General features: G+C 57.1%; 1 protein-coding gene across 10 annotated transcripts in view; it reads left to right on the top strand.

Annotated features, from left to right (window-relative positions):
* ARHGEF10L (Rho guanine nucleotide exchange factor 10 like) overlaps positions 1-13,694 on the top strand; it is a 155,312-nt gene that overhangs the window by 73,129 nt on the left and 68,489 nt on the right. For 8 of the 10 annotated variants that reach the window (XM_032361134.1, XM_032361138.1, XM_032361131.1 and 5 more), the window contains exons 6-8: positions 1,353-1,436; positions 5,403-5,572; positions 11,267-11,383. In XM_032361134.1, the coding sequence (XP_032217025.1) occupies positions 1,353-1,436; positions 5,403-5,572; positions 11,267-11,383 (371 nt within the window). The remainder of the gene's footprint in view (positions 1-1,352; positions 1,437-5,402; positions 5,573-11,266; positions 11,384-13,694) is intronic. The other 2 variants (XM_032361140.1, XM_032361139.1) reach the window with 1 other exon arrangement.

The raw sequence follows: 13,694 nt of genomic DNA, 5'->3' as shown, positions 1-13,694 counted from the left end.
TATTTGGCCGTTTATCTGCTCATCAGATACTCAGAAGCTCCTACATCAGGGCTGCTGGGCTGGCAGTGGGGCCTACGATGAGGTCCCTCCAGGAGCGGAACCAGCCACATAGGCCAGCAGTTACCTTGCAGAAGGCCAGGTGCCAGGAGGGGAAGGTGGGAGTGAGGGGAACCCAGGAGTCCTGGGGGCAGGGAAGAGAGAGCAGGGGTTGGGAAAAAGTGCATCCAGACAGGGGGTGCCCGTGCGGGAGCCTGAGCCCCAGCCCCTGGGGGGAGAGGGGACCTGGGAAGCCACAGCCGCGGTGTGATTGAGGGTAGCACCCAAGCGATCAATGGGGGAGGCGAGGCTGCTGTGTCCCCAGCTCCTTCTGCACCTCCCAGCCATGCTTTTCTGAAGGCAACAGGGAACTATGAGAGCCAGGGGTGGGAGCGGGATGGGAGTGAAGCTGTTAGACAGCGCCGGGTGGGCTGCAGCCTAGGGAGGAGGCTGTCCTGGAGAGGGAGGCTGATGGCAGAACTAGGGACCTGGAGAGAGTGAGCAGGTCTTAGAGCCATGCGGGAGGCAGAATCCTTCTGGGGGTGGCAGAGGGGTTGAGGGTGAGGCTTGCCTGGGCTCTGGGACCGCAGTGGGGATTTCAGAGCCCATCAGGGTGGGGACTGGTTTTCCAAACCCTAGCTCTGTGCTGGAAGGCACACCTCTAAAGAGGACAGAGCTTGGGGACACGGTTTTGAGGGGAGACCTCCTTAACTGGCACATCCTCGTAGCTGCTAGTGGGGGTCAGAGTGGGCGCTGTGCCTTGCTCATTGCCCGCCCAGCAAAACGTTGGTAGAGGGATGTGATCATTTGCTGAACTTTTCACCAGTCAGGACTGTGCTGGCTGAGTTTTGGGGGGGTGGGTGCTGTCCTTAACCCCACTCTCCAAATCCATCCGCCACCCCTCATTCCCTGTACTCAGTTGGGCTGCTTTGCCTGGCCCATCTCTGGGTGGGAGGTAGGTCTTTCTGGGTAGTCCTGAGGGTCTGGGCTACTGAAGATGCTCCAGACCTCAGGGCACAGGTCAGCCAGATGGGCAGGCTTGTGCGGGGCAGGGAGGCAGGTGGGGGGTCTGTGGTCCTCACTGGGAGGACGCCTCGCAGGGCTGGGGGGCAGGGAGAGGCAGGGGAACCGAGTCCTGGGAGAACCACCGGCAGGGGCTCCCGAGGGGCCGGGCTCGGGCTGCTGGCGGAGCCGTCAGGCTGCGGGGTGGCGGCAGGGAGCGGCCAGCTGCTGCAGTCCTGCTGTCAGCCCGGCAGCCGCCTCCGCCCAGGAGCCACAGCCGCCTGAGCGCCCCTGTCCTCTCCGTTCGCTCCCAGTCGACCGGTTCACTTTCCCCGCCCTGGAAGAAGATGTGATTTACGACGACGTGCCGTGCGAGAACCTGGATGCCCATCAACCCGGTATGCCTCCTCCGTGCTTCCCGGCGGACTTCAGGGCCCCGGCGCGGGGCCGGGGGGGGGGGGGGTGGGGGGTGGGGAGGAGGGGGGGGGCGGGTGGGTGGGTGGTTGGGGGGGTGGGGGGGCGGGTCCGGGGAGGGTCTGCTCCTGCTCTTTCGCTGCCCCGCCCCACCCGGCCATGCCCCTCCCTCTGGCTTTCGCCAACCACCGCCGGCGTCCCGGGAGCGGCTGGAGCCTGCTGGGGGCGTGGCCAGGCCCGGCAGGGGCTGGGCGGGGACCGCCTGGCAGCGGGGACCCCCTGGCTGCCGGGATCGCCCACTCCCGCGGGTGCGGGGCCCGGGCCGGTCATTTCACCTCCCCAAGACTGCATTTCCTGTCTCGGGAGAACCGGGAGGTGGCCCGGGCTTCCCAGGGCTCCTAGGGGAGAAAGGACAGCTTGTTAAAACTGACCGCTGGGGCAGAGAGGATTGCCTGCACCCCGCTCTGGGCCCGGGAGGCTGGGGGATTGGGACTGTAGGGGGGAACGCAGGGGTGGGGGGTTAAGTCTGCCTGAGCTGGGCTGTCCCCCAACCCCAGTATAGTCACCCAGCCGGAGAGAGCACCACCTGGACCCAGGGAGGCCTGGTTGGTAACTGTTCACCGTGAGAGCCATCTTTGCCTGAACACATGAGGCCCGCTACTCCTCACGCTTTGTTTGCTGGAATCTACTTAGAAACTTTGATCCGGGGTATCATGGCTCCATTGTACAGACAAGGAAAGAGGCGGGGCTGGGAGTTCTGACTCCAAGTCCGCTGCTCTGTCCCCTACCCCAGGAGGGTTTGGGTGGCATCCTCTGACAGAGGATACATGTTTGGTCAAGCCCTGGAGGTCTGCAGGGCTTATGACTCCGGGTGACGCTGGCATCAGAGAGGTTAAGCCACCAGCTGCTGATCACACAGCCTGTGTTCAAGGAGTTTCTAGTCTGATGGGGTGGCCATCACCATCCTTGGGCTGTGCACAGTCCAAAGGGAGAGCCACGCAGACAACGGGAGAAGGCCCCAGGGCCCTCAGAGCCACACTCCTGACTCCTGTTCCGGGAGCAGGGACAGGTGGGCCAACAATAAACTCACCCCTTCAGCAAGCCCGGGGGGTGCTTGATTATCCCTGCCTGTTGCTCACTTGAATCCAGGCAGAGGAGGGGAAAGGGCACACTGTTGAGAGGCAGTGAGGTCTTGTCGGAAGGTCCCAGATCCCAGAGATGGGAGTGGCTTGGGGTCCACTGTTTCACCCCGTTGGGCTCCTTTCCCATCTGAATCAGATCAAGCAACTCCTCACTTGGCCTCAGACTCCACTGAACACTGAGATGCCATCGTGCACTTGTCCCTAACGTGGTGAAAAGGAGGTGGCCAAGAAGTAAGCTCTGAGCCCACCCATCCCACGGCTCCCACCCTCGGGGCTGTGGGAGGGTTGAGTCCCCTGAGGCTGTGGCTGGCCCTCCGTGGGGGGGTACCCTGCACAGGCAACACGGGTGCTGTTGGCATCACACCTGCCCGGGCCCAGCACTGACCTTCACGGACTGCTGGGGGCTCAGTGGGTGCTCAGAGAGGAGAGGAGGTTAAGTGCCAAGGGGCAGGCCGCACATCCAGCCCTGGCTTCAGATCCCAGCTCTGCCATGGGTGAGGGCACAGAGCTCCGTGCCTTTGGGCCCTGGCTTCTTCATATAAAATCACGATATCATCCTGACCTCACGGAATATCATCCTGATGCTTTGGGTCTGGGGGGGTGGTCATACCAGAGAACTTCTGCTTTGTCTGTCTGGACCTCAGTCCATTTCATCTGTAGTATTAGGGCGATAATGGCGGCATCCTCGGCGGGTGAGGATGCCACGAGAAAATTGGCACAGAGCACTGAGCCGGTAGTGGGCCGTCCGTGGGAAGGGAAGGGAAGCCGTTAGTGAAGGCTGAGGCCCCAAGAAGCAGAGGGTGGGAACCAGGATCTCTGTAGGGTCCCCAAAGGCTGAGGATTTGGCTCAGCCTCAGGGATCTGGTGACGCTTTTTGCACTGGCGAGAGTCTTCCTTCCTTCTTTCCTTCCTTTTCTTCCTTCCTTCTTTCGTTTATTTACTTTAGGGACAGTGCAACTGTACAAGCAAGGCAGGGAGGGCAGAGAGGGAGGGAGAGGGACACGCCGACTCCGGGCTCAGTGCGGAGCCCGATCCGGGACTTGATCTCAGGACTCGGAGATCATGACCTGAGCCAAAGCCAAGAGTTGAAGAACCTACAGAGCCACCCAGGCGCCCCTGGAGAGAGTATTTCTAAATGAGCCCGGGGGATGGTGGGGTTGGCAGGCCTCAGCAGAAGGCAGTGTGGTGAATGGAGGGAGCCTGGCCTAGGAGTCTTCGGCCCCTTCTCCCTGCTCTGTCTGGCCCCGGGCAAGCCACGTGTCCTCTCCAGGCCCCTGTTCAGTCTCCTTCCTAATGAGGAGGTGATTCCTTGTGCCCTGGGGATGGATCTTAGGGCTGCGGGAGAATCCAGCGGAAGGCCTCACATACTGGAGGTGTGGGTGGATGGGAGGCGGGGTCTCCTGGAGGCGCGGGGAAGTAGGCACTCGAGAGGCTGCCTGAATTCTTCCTCAGAGGGAGCCCCAAGACCTGGGCTCCGGCCCTTTGCTCACGGGTCATGGGCTCTTTGCTGCAGTAATAAGACAATCAGCCCAGCCTTGTAAAGGTCACAGCCTGGTCACCAGCTGCTCCAGTCCCTGGAGACATTAGTCACTATTATCTTTTGCTTAAAAATAATCTAATGCTCCCTCATCTTGAGACCCGAGTCCTCAGCTAAGCCTCAGTGTGTCTGTTTGCTCTTTGGGCGACAATCTCCCGGTCCCCCTACTCCCTGGCTCCTGTGTGGGGTGGAGGTGGTGCCCCTGGGTCAGTGGATGACACCCGGACCCGCCCAGAAGGCCCGTGAGCAAGGGCCAGCTGCTCTTTGCTGAGCGCCCGCCATGCGCTCGACTCTTTGCTAGAAGCTCTCAGTTCATATTTTCTTTACTTGACCTTGACCTTTGGCTTATTATTATCACCATCTTGCACAGAGATCTCCAGTAACCAAGCTCTCTGCTCTGGGCAGATGTTTTTTAATTCCTTGTGCCATATTTCTTGTGCATTGACAAGAGCATCTTCATATTCGTGCACTTTTTGGGGTCTGGCCTCACATTTGTGGGGCCTGCAGTTCAGTCCTTCAGGTGACAGGCCAGGAAGTGCAGCCCAGAGAGATGGGAGTGAAGCCCAAGGTCTCTGCACTGCAGCTGGGCCTCCTTGGGCAGTGGCTTTTCCACCTCCATCCTGAAGCAGCCTCTCACTCCGCATGTGACAGGGACCACGGGTGTGCTCTGGCCTTGGGGGTCCTGTCCCTCCTGGCCAATGGACTCTCAGCTCTTTGTCCTCCACTTCATCCGTGGAGCTTTGGAAGACGAGGGAACCCTCCTGGATGCTGGGCTAGGGGTGCTCCCTACTGGACCATCCCGAACCCCCATGGGAAACTCAGATTTGGGGTGAGGGGTCCGTCCCCCACTCATTTAATGGTCCTAGCAATTTCTGTTTTGCCCCCGAGGTTGCTGGGGCTGGAGCTGAGGGCCGGAGTCAGGACTTGGTTCTAGACCTTCTGTTTCCTAGTAAAACATTCCCGGAGGCCCAGGATGAGCGCTCAGATCCCAGAAGAGCGTTACGGAGGGGTGATGGGAAGAGATTAAGGAGACCTCTGCGTGCCCGACACATTTCGTGTGCCTTTCCACGTTTCCTCGTGTCCTCCTCCCTTATCAGGTGGATGCTGGGTGCTCATCACCTCTGTTTTATGGACGAGGAAGACGAGGTGGAGCCTCAGGGCTGAACCGTGACCAACCTCCCATCCCCCACCTGCCTTCCTGGGTCAGAAACTGGGTTTGGCGGGACTTGGCACGGGGGCCTCTGCTTACCACCCTGTCCCTTGGCCTGCAGGGGTGGAGAGGAACCTGCTCTATGAGGATGTGCACCGGGACGGAGGGCCCAGGGAGGCGGACGACCTAGGCTGGAGCTCCAGTGAGTTCGAGAGCTACAGTGAGGACTCGGGGGAGGAGACCAAGCCGGAGGCAGAGCCTGCCAAGCACCGAGTGTCCTTCCAGCCCAAGGTAAGGGGGTGGGCGTCTGTCATCCCAGCCAGGGCACTGCGACCCTTGGGGACGGGCTAAGGAGGGTGGTGAGGGCCAGACCTCAGACTCGTATCCAACCAGGGACCCCTGGGAATGTACAGTGAGCAAGGAGATGGCCCAGGTGTCCCCAAAATAGAAAACGATCCACCGGCATTGCTGTTTGACCCTGGAAAGCCCGCAGCCTGGAATGGGCGAGGTTAATACCTGGCTCAGGTCTCCCTCCCCCATCCCATTCCCATGGCAGACCCAGCAGGGGACCATGATGCTCATGGGCTCAGATCTGGCCACAGGGGCCTCCTCAGGACAGGCTTCAGGCAGCCCAGCCTGCTGATGAGAGTTGGCTCTTAGATCAGGTCAGCTAGGTCTCCCTGCCCTCCAGGACGCATTCTGAGACCAGTCCTAGACCCATACAGTCCTCTGCCCTTGGGGAAGTGAGCAAGGGGCAGGGGGAGGGGGGCTGCTGTGGTTAGGACACAGAAGGCCTCTTTCCAAGGTCTTTTAAAATGCCATCCATGCATTTGTTTCTGCCCAGAGCAGGGGTCATTCGGCTGGTTTCCGAGCCATGGAAGCCAAGGAGAGGATGGATTGTCTCCTTCCTCCTGAGACGGCCTGTTCCTCCCGTTTGTTCTATAGAAGCACCAGAAAGCAGAGTCTAGCGGTGTGGGGTTTCATGGGGGAATAGCTTCTTACAGGCAGGCCCAGCCCCACCAGAGGTGACTGGGTTCCCTCAGCCTCCTTCTGAAAAGACACAGACAAGTAGACACCCAAAGGTGGTGCAGGAGAAGGCAGGGGCCCCAGGACGAGGCTGGGTTACACGTACCTCCCGAGTCCTGCCTAGTGCCTCCTGTCCCTTTCTGAGTTTGAGGATCCCCTCTGGAGGGGAGATGCTGGCCAGGGCAGCATCTGCACTTCGACGCTTCGGATAGACCTTCCTCCACCCAGGAGGGGCTTCCCAAGTTCCCGAGAAGCCTGGGAGTTGAGCCTGTCTCCTTTGAGTCCAGTCTTGTGGCTGGGCCTCCATCGGCTGGGCCACCGAAAGTGGCCTTGACATCTTGCTTAGGATAAAGTTAAGCATCTGTGATAGCTACTGTGTGTCCAGTCATTTCTGAGGGTGCGGGCAGGGGTGCATGGGGACAGGAAGGCCCAACCCAATTGGCCAACCATTATGGTCTAGGAGGAGATACCAAATATGAAGCAACTTGTCAAAAATGAGGCCAAGGATGCCTTTCTGCAAACACGAGCCCAAGTATCTCAGGCCGCATGCGGGACACGGGCTGATAGGGCTAGTCAGAGGGGGGCTTCTCTGGCACAGAAGCCAGGGGGCTGGGAAGTGTCCCAGGCTGGACTAATGGCCCAGGAGAAAGCCTGGGAAGAATCCTGTTCCTCTTCTGTCCTGGGAAGGGACAGCATGCCCTGCTTTAGGGGAGAAAGGGTCCAGGTTATGAAGCCAGCATTGTCCCCGGGCGCCCCCCTAAGATGAGGGCAGGACTCGTGCCCCACGGCTTTGTTTGGTATACTGTGAGTGGAAAGTGCTCGAGGCCAGACTGACGCTCATTCTCAGCCTCTGGCAGTCTCCTCCTAGTTCCCGGAGGCAGCTTTGCCAATCCCTTGCCTTCTTACTGGGGACCTGGAGGGAAACATAGACATCTCTCAGAGGGCAGGAGGCAGGCGGATGCTGAATTTGGGCTCCCCAGGGTTGGTCCTCAGACTGGCCTAGACATCAGGATCACGAGGGATGCTGATTTTTTTTTTTTTTAAGGATTTTATTTATTTATTTGACAGACAGAGATCACAAGTAGGCAGAGAGGCAGAGAGAGAGAGGAGGAAGCAGGCTCCCTGCTGAGCATAGAGCCCGATGCGGGACTCGATCCCAGGACCCTGAGATCATGACCTGAGCCGAAGGCAGCAGCTTAACCCACTGAGCCACCCAGGCACCCCAGATTTTTTTTTTTTTTTTAAGATTTTATTTATTTATTTGACAGACAGAGATCACAAGTAGGCAGAGAGGCAGGCAGAGAGAAAGGAGGAAGCAGGCTCCCTGCTGAGCAGAGAGCCCAATGTGGGGCTTGATCCCAGGACCCTAGGATCATGACCTGAGCCGAAGGCAGAGGCTTAACCCACTGAGCCACCCAGGCGCCCCTGGAGGGATGCTGATTAAAATCACAGACCCCAGGGCCTTACCCCCAGGAACTCTGGTTTAGGGTTCAAGTCAGCCCACCTATCTGCTTTGAACCAGTGCTCTTGTTCCCAGGGGATGCGAGGGGCCAGGGAGAGAAATGCGGGGGCTGGCCCTTTCCATGGCTGGGCCGCAGGGGAGGAGTCTCTGGGGGGTTGCCCATTACCTCTTATCTGTGGACCCTCCAGCGAGGGGCTTCTTCGGACCCTTCCTCGGCAGGCAAACCTTGCAGCAGGGTTCTTGAATTTCTAACCATGAGGACATTTGCCTTGGCCATGGGCCAAGGCCTGTCTGTTCCCTGAACAACAGGCTTCCAGCAAGACAGGGGGGCTGTGGTGGCGGGAGAGAGCTTTCCTCTGGCGCCTACCTCTGCCCTGAACATCCCGCTGAGCCTTCTTCGCTGTGCTCTGCCCTCCTGAGCTGCTGGGGGCCCACCTGCTCCCATGCCTGGCCCTGCACTGGCTGCGTGGTTTGGGGCCACCATTGCTTGGCTGTGTCTTGTGTGTGCTGTGGGGCATCAGGCAGCAGAGATCTGGTGGCATTTGACCCTGTCCTTGGAGTCTGATGGGGGGCCTGACTCCCCGTCCAGCTGCAGGAGAGCTAGTGTAGTCCCTCCTTCAGGGGTCTTTGGAGGGCAGCCCTCAGCGGGTGGATTTTTGCCAAAGAAAGTGACTGAAGGGTCTGCAGAAGGACCTCCTTGGAAGCCTCTGACCTAGATGTAAGCAGGGGCCTGATCCTGTTATATTAAGTACCTGCTGGTTGCAAACCATGGTCAGTGGGATTTTCTTCCCCCCAGTTGTAAAACAGGCTGCGTTGGACTTTTCCTTTTTCTGACCATGACCTCTTCATAATTGAGGTTACCAGTGATCCAGCTGGCCAGGGCACTGGGCAGAAATGCCAGCTCTGACCTCAGCCTTGCTCACTCCTCTGCTCGGATCTGGCCAGTCTGCCATTGACCTCTGATCCTGCTTCTTCTAATCCTGAGAGAGTCAGAGGGGCAGTGCAAAGCCAGGCCCTTTATGATTTTATTGTGTCAATTTACAGATGAAACAGGACTCAGTATAAACCCCAACTCTCACAGCTTTGGGGAGTCTGAGTAACTCTCAGAAGGACCCCTGTTCTGCTGTGTCTTTGCATTAATAGTAATGAGAAGTTGCTTAGCATGGTATGTTTACAAAGCAGTTCATGCAATTTTCCTAATACCCTAAAGTGGTTGGTATTATTTGCATTAGAAGTCTCATTTTATTGATCAGAGAAGTCAAGACAGAAGCTTAGAGGCAAAACAATATGGTTAGGGTCACCCAGGAAGTGAGTGGTAGAGCTGTAACTCAATATCACATCTGATTTGAAAGGAAATACATCAATCTTCTGTCCATGCATGCATGCAGCCATTAATCCATCCGTCTGTCCATCTATCCATCCATCCATCCATCCATCCATCCATCCATCCATCCATCCATCCAAGTGTCTATCCCATTTTTCCACCTGCCCATCTATCCATCCAACCAAATATCCATCCATCCATCCATCCATCCATCCATCCATCCATCCAGGTATCCATCCATCTGTCCATCCACCCATCCACCCAACTATCCATGCATCCATCCATCCATCCATCCAGGTATCTGTCCATCTCCACCCATCCATCCAAGTATCCATCCATCCATCCATCCAAGTATCCGTCCATCCATCCATCTATCCATCCACCCGTCTATCCATCCATCTATCCATCCATCCATCCAAGTATCCATCCATCCATCCATCCATCCATCCAAGTATCTGTCCATCCATCCATCCAAGTATCCATCCATCCATCCATCCAAGTATCTGTCCATCTCCATCCATCCTTCCAAGTATCCATCCATCCATCCATCCAAGTATCTGTCCATCCATCCATCTACCTGTCTATCCATCCATCCATCCAAGTATCCATCCATCCATCCAAGTATCCGTCCATCCATCCATCCATCCATCCACCCGTCTATCCATCCATCTATCCATCCATCCATCCATCCATCCATCCATCCAGTATCTGTCCATCCATCCATCCAAGTATCTGTCCATCCATCCATCTATCCATCCATCCATCCATCCATCCATCCATCCATCCATCCATCCAAGTATCCGTCCATCCATCCATCCATCCATCCATCCATCTATCTGACCAACTATCCATCCATTCAACACATATTGAGCACTTAGAATTTGTAAGGTAGTATAGTAACAGTTTCCATGTTTTGAGCACTTACTAAGTTCTGAGATCTACATGTATTACCCATTTAATCTTCTCAGTAACTCTGTGAAGTAGTTACTATCCTGGTCACTTAACCAGTGAGGAATGTCAAGATACTTTAAAGAAGTAAAGATACTTTCCCAGCTAGTGAGCTAGGGGGTGGTGATTTGAATGTAGACCTGCCTGCCTCCAGAGCTCATGCTCTTGGTCCCTTTACTTGTCTACCCTGGAATTAGTACTGTCTTGGTTTTCTGTATGCTTTACCAAATATCACTATCGCTCACACAATTTAGGCACTTGAATGTCTATCTGTTTGTCTCTCCACCCATCCATCTTCCCAGATAGTATATAAGCTAGTCAGCTACCCATCCTTCCATCCAACTGCCTACCTGCGCTCCCTCTGTCCCTCCCTCCCTCTCTCTGTTAACCCGTTCCTTCCTCCAGTGGTGTGCCAGAGCTGGCTCTTCCTCACTCACAAGATCTAGGAACCAATTGTACACTCACTTTCCAAGTCCACATTCAGTGACGTCACACCGGTAGTGTGAAATGCGGCACGGTAAGATCATTCACACCATGGAAATGCTACAAAGCAGCGCTCTTTCTCCTGGAGAAGCACCTGTTCAATATTTACCAGCACAGCATTGCTTCCATCCACCTACGAATCCCGCTGTGTCTTTATTCATTTATCTTACCGTTCACCTGTCCATTCATTTACCCAGTTCTGCGGTCATCCAGCTGTGTTTATGCATTTGCTCACCCATCCACTTATCTGTCCGTCCAGGCATCCATCATTCATCTGTCCACCCATCCTCTGTCTGTTGTCCATTCGTCTGTCCAATCATCTCTCCATACCTTCACCGTTTTCCTATGCATTTGCCCCCCCCCCCCCATCCTGCCCACCCAGCCCACCACCCATCCATTTCACAAACTTGCTGAGAGCCTCCTGTGTCATCAGCCCCAGGCGGGCCCCTGGGATGAGGGGATGCCTGAGACACAGTCCTTATCTTCCAAGTGCTGTTCCCCTTCCCTGCGGGGGGCCTGGCCGGTCCCTTCCTCCTGTCCTCACAGCAGCCAGGACACCGCCCCCACTGCCCGTGTGTTGGGGTGGGACCCTGCTGGAGCCGATGCCTGGTGGGAGCCCTCCCCACGCCCCACATGCCACCTCACCTGGTCTCCTTTCTCCTCTGTTGTCCTGTTTGTCTCCTCCCGTCCCGCCTGCGCCTCGCACCTGCTCTCCTTCTGCCTGGCTGCTTGGGGGCTCCAGCTTTCTCCAGACCTGACTAGGCTAAAGGAGAGATGCGCCAGGACTAAGAGAGACATCTTGGCTCTAAGAGCTGGGGGGAGAGACATGCAGGCGCTGAAGCACAAGTGCGACTGTAAGGTATTGTCCGTCTGTCCCCCTGCGTCCTGGCCGGGGCCCTGCAGAGGGGGGCCTGAGCCCCTGGTGCCCGCCCGACATGGGAGCCTGGCCGCATCTCATGTCCATGCTGGGACTGGCGCACTCCTTTCCACGCGCTTGCCTCTCTCTCTCTCTGAGCAAAAGCTTAGGGGTCTGCCAGCATTCCTGTGGGGTGGGGTCTGCACGCTCTCGGACCCTCCGCATCACCGGGGAGCTGACTCCTGTGCTCCGTCCCCAGAGAGGCTGATTCTGGAGGTCTGGCCTAAGGCCTAGGCACCTGCAGATTTGCGAACTCTGGCGGTGGGTGAGGGTGTGAGCGTGAGTGAGGGACACTGGACATTCCTGCCCCTCTGAGCCACTCACAGAGATCCAGGCTAAGGAAGCCTGTAGGAGAAATCACAGCACCTTCTTCTCAAATGGGACTCAGACTTCTGGATCATGGTGACATCGACAGCAGGGACTTCCCTTAATTGAGCACCTGCTATGTGCTATGGGCTTTGGAGGCCTACAGGCCTGGCTTTGGATCCCAGTCCCACCACTTCCTCTCTGTGTGATCCTGGGCAGGCCTCTTGACCTCTCTGAGCCTTGGTTTCCTCACCTGTGAAATGGGGGCATTGATAGTACCTGTCCCCAGGTTGGATGGAAGGAAGGATTAGGTGAGCTCAGATCTGTGAGGTGCTCCATGCTGCCTGGGAGGGTCAAAGTCCCTGTTATGTGTGCGCCTGTTGGTTTTGTCCCCAGGGCACCTGGGGAGGCAGCTATCTCTCTCTGCTGTCATTTGGCATCAGTGAAGCTGGTGAGTGAATCAGCGGACTGGTAGTCACCGCGCTGGGAAGAGGCAGAGCTGGGATTCAAACCGGGGTCTGTGCGTACCGCAGCTGAGTGGTATCCATCCTGGGCCACTGCTGGTTCCGACCAAACCTGAGACCTCCTGGGAAGAGGGGACAGACACTATAGTGTGCAGGGTCCTTGTATAGACATGCCACAGGGGGGCCTGTGACCTGAATGGGGCGGCTTCACTTCTCAGAAGGCCAAGGCCCAGAGAAGAGCCGGGAGCTCATGAAGGGCAGAGTCCACCACTGGGGTTCCCGCCCTGACTGTGACCCTGGACTCGGACCCCCCGCCCGGCCCCTGCACTGTGAAGGTGGGTGAAGGCAGCAGGCTGACTTGGGGACACCTTCTGGGGTGTTCACTTGTTGCTCTTTTTTGCCCAGGAAAATGCCAAGAGAAGACCGCTTTGGGAGTTTGTAGGACAACTTCCTGCCTCGGCTCTCTGCCAGGAAGGAAGTGGGCTCAGAGCAGAGGTTTCTAATCTGGGGGTTGTGACCCCTCCCACCGCTCCCCCAGAGGAGGGTGAGCATCTTTGTGCAGTTTCTGGGGTCGGTTTTTTGTCCTTCTCCTTAGATTATCAAGGGGGTTATGACCCCCTGACCCCCACCCCAAGAGGCCAAGAATCACTACTGAAGAATTGTGCCATTGAGATGCAGGGAGTCCCCGGGGGACCTCCTCTTCCCCGTGCTCATTGTTTCCGGAAAGTCAGCATTGTTCCTGAAAAGCCACCACCCTGTGCCTAGGCCCAGCACCCTGTGGGTTTTTGCAAGCCAGAGAGCCAAGCAGTATGGGGGAGGGGGAGCCGGGGCTTGTTTGGAGGAAGGTGATAGGGAGAGCAGAGACCCAGCCCCCCCCCCCCCCCCAAGATGTGCTCTTGCCTTCTGCAGAGAGCCTCAGGGAGGAGGGAGTGCTCTGAGAACTCCCTGCCGGTTAGGACAGTCACGTGGCTGTTTACATTTAAATCAATTATAGTGAAATATAATCCGGACCTTGGGTCCTCAGCTGTACCAAGAGTTATTTGTGGCTGGTGGACCCCCAGTGGGTATTTCCATCATTATAGGAAGTTCTTTCAGGGGGCGTTCTGTCGGGGAAGATGCTGGGGCTGGGGGCTGGGGACTGAGGGGCGCAGGAATGACTTAGGGGACAGCAGCTCTGTGTGCAGGCCCCGGGCTCCCCCAGCACTCAGGGTGCCGGCTTCCCCCTCCCGGGTCCGCTTCCCGTTCTGCTCAGCTTGCTGCATGGTGTCTGCGGGTCCCTGCCTGCACGGGGAAGCTGCGCTCCGCTCTGTGGCCACTTCAGCCTTCCCCCACTTTCCTGGGCCTCGGCTCAGTAAGAAACTTGGCTATTTGGGGGGGATAGGGGGGTTCTCACTTGGGTTTGGCAGATGGGATGGGGGTGTGCACTCACGACCCCTGAAGTAACCATGGGCGTGGTCGTTTTACTGTTCAGCATGCCTCCCTGG

The sequence above is a fragment of the Mustela erminea genome, chromosome 10 (genome assembly GCF_009829155.1).
Source record: "Mustela erminea isolate mMusErm1 chromosome 10, mMusErm1.Pri, whole genome shotgun sequence".
Classification (NCBI taxonomy): domain Eukaryota; kingdom Metazoa; phylum Chordata; class Mammalia; order Carnivora; family Mustelidae; genus Mustela; species Mustela erminea.
This window is presented reverse-complemented; position numbering and strand designations above follow the sequence as displayed.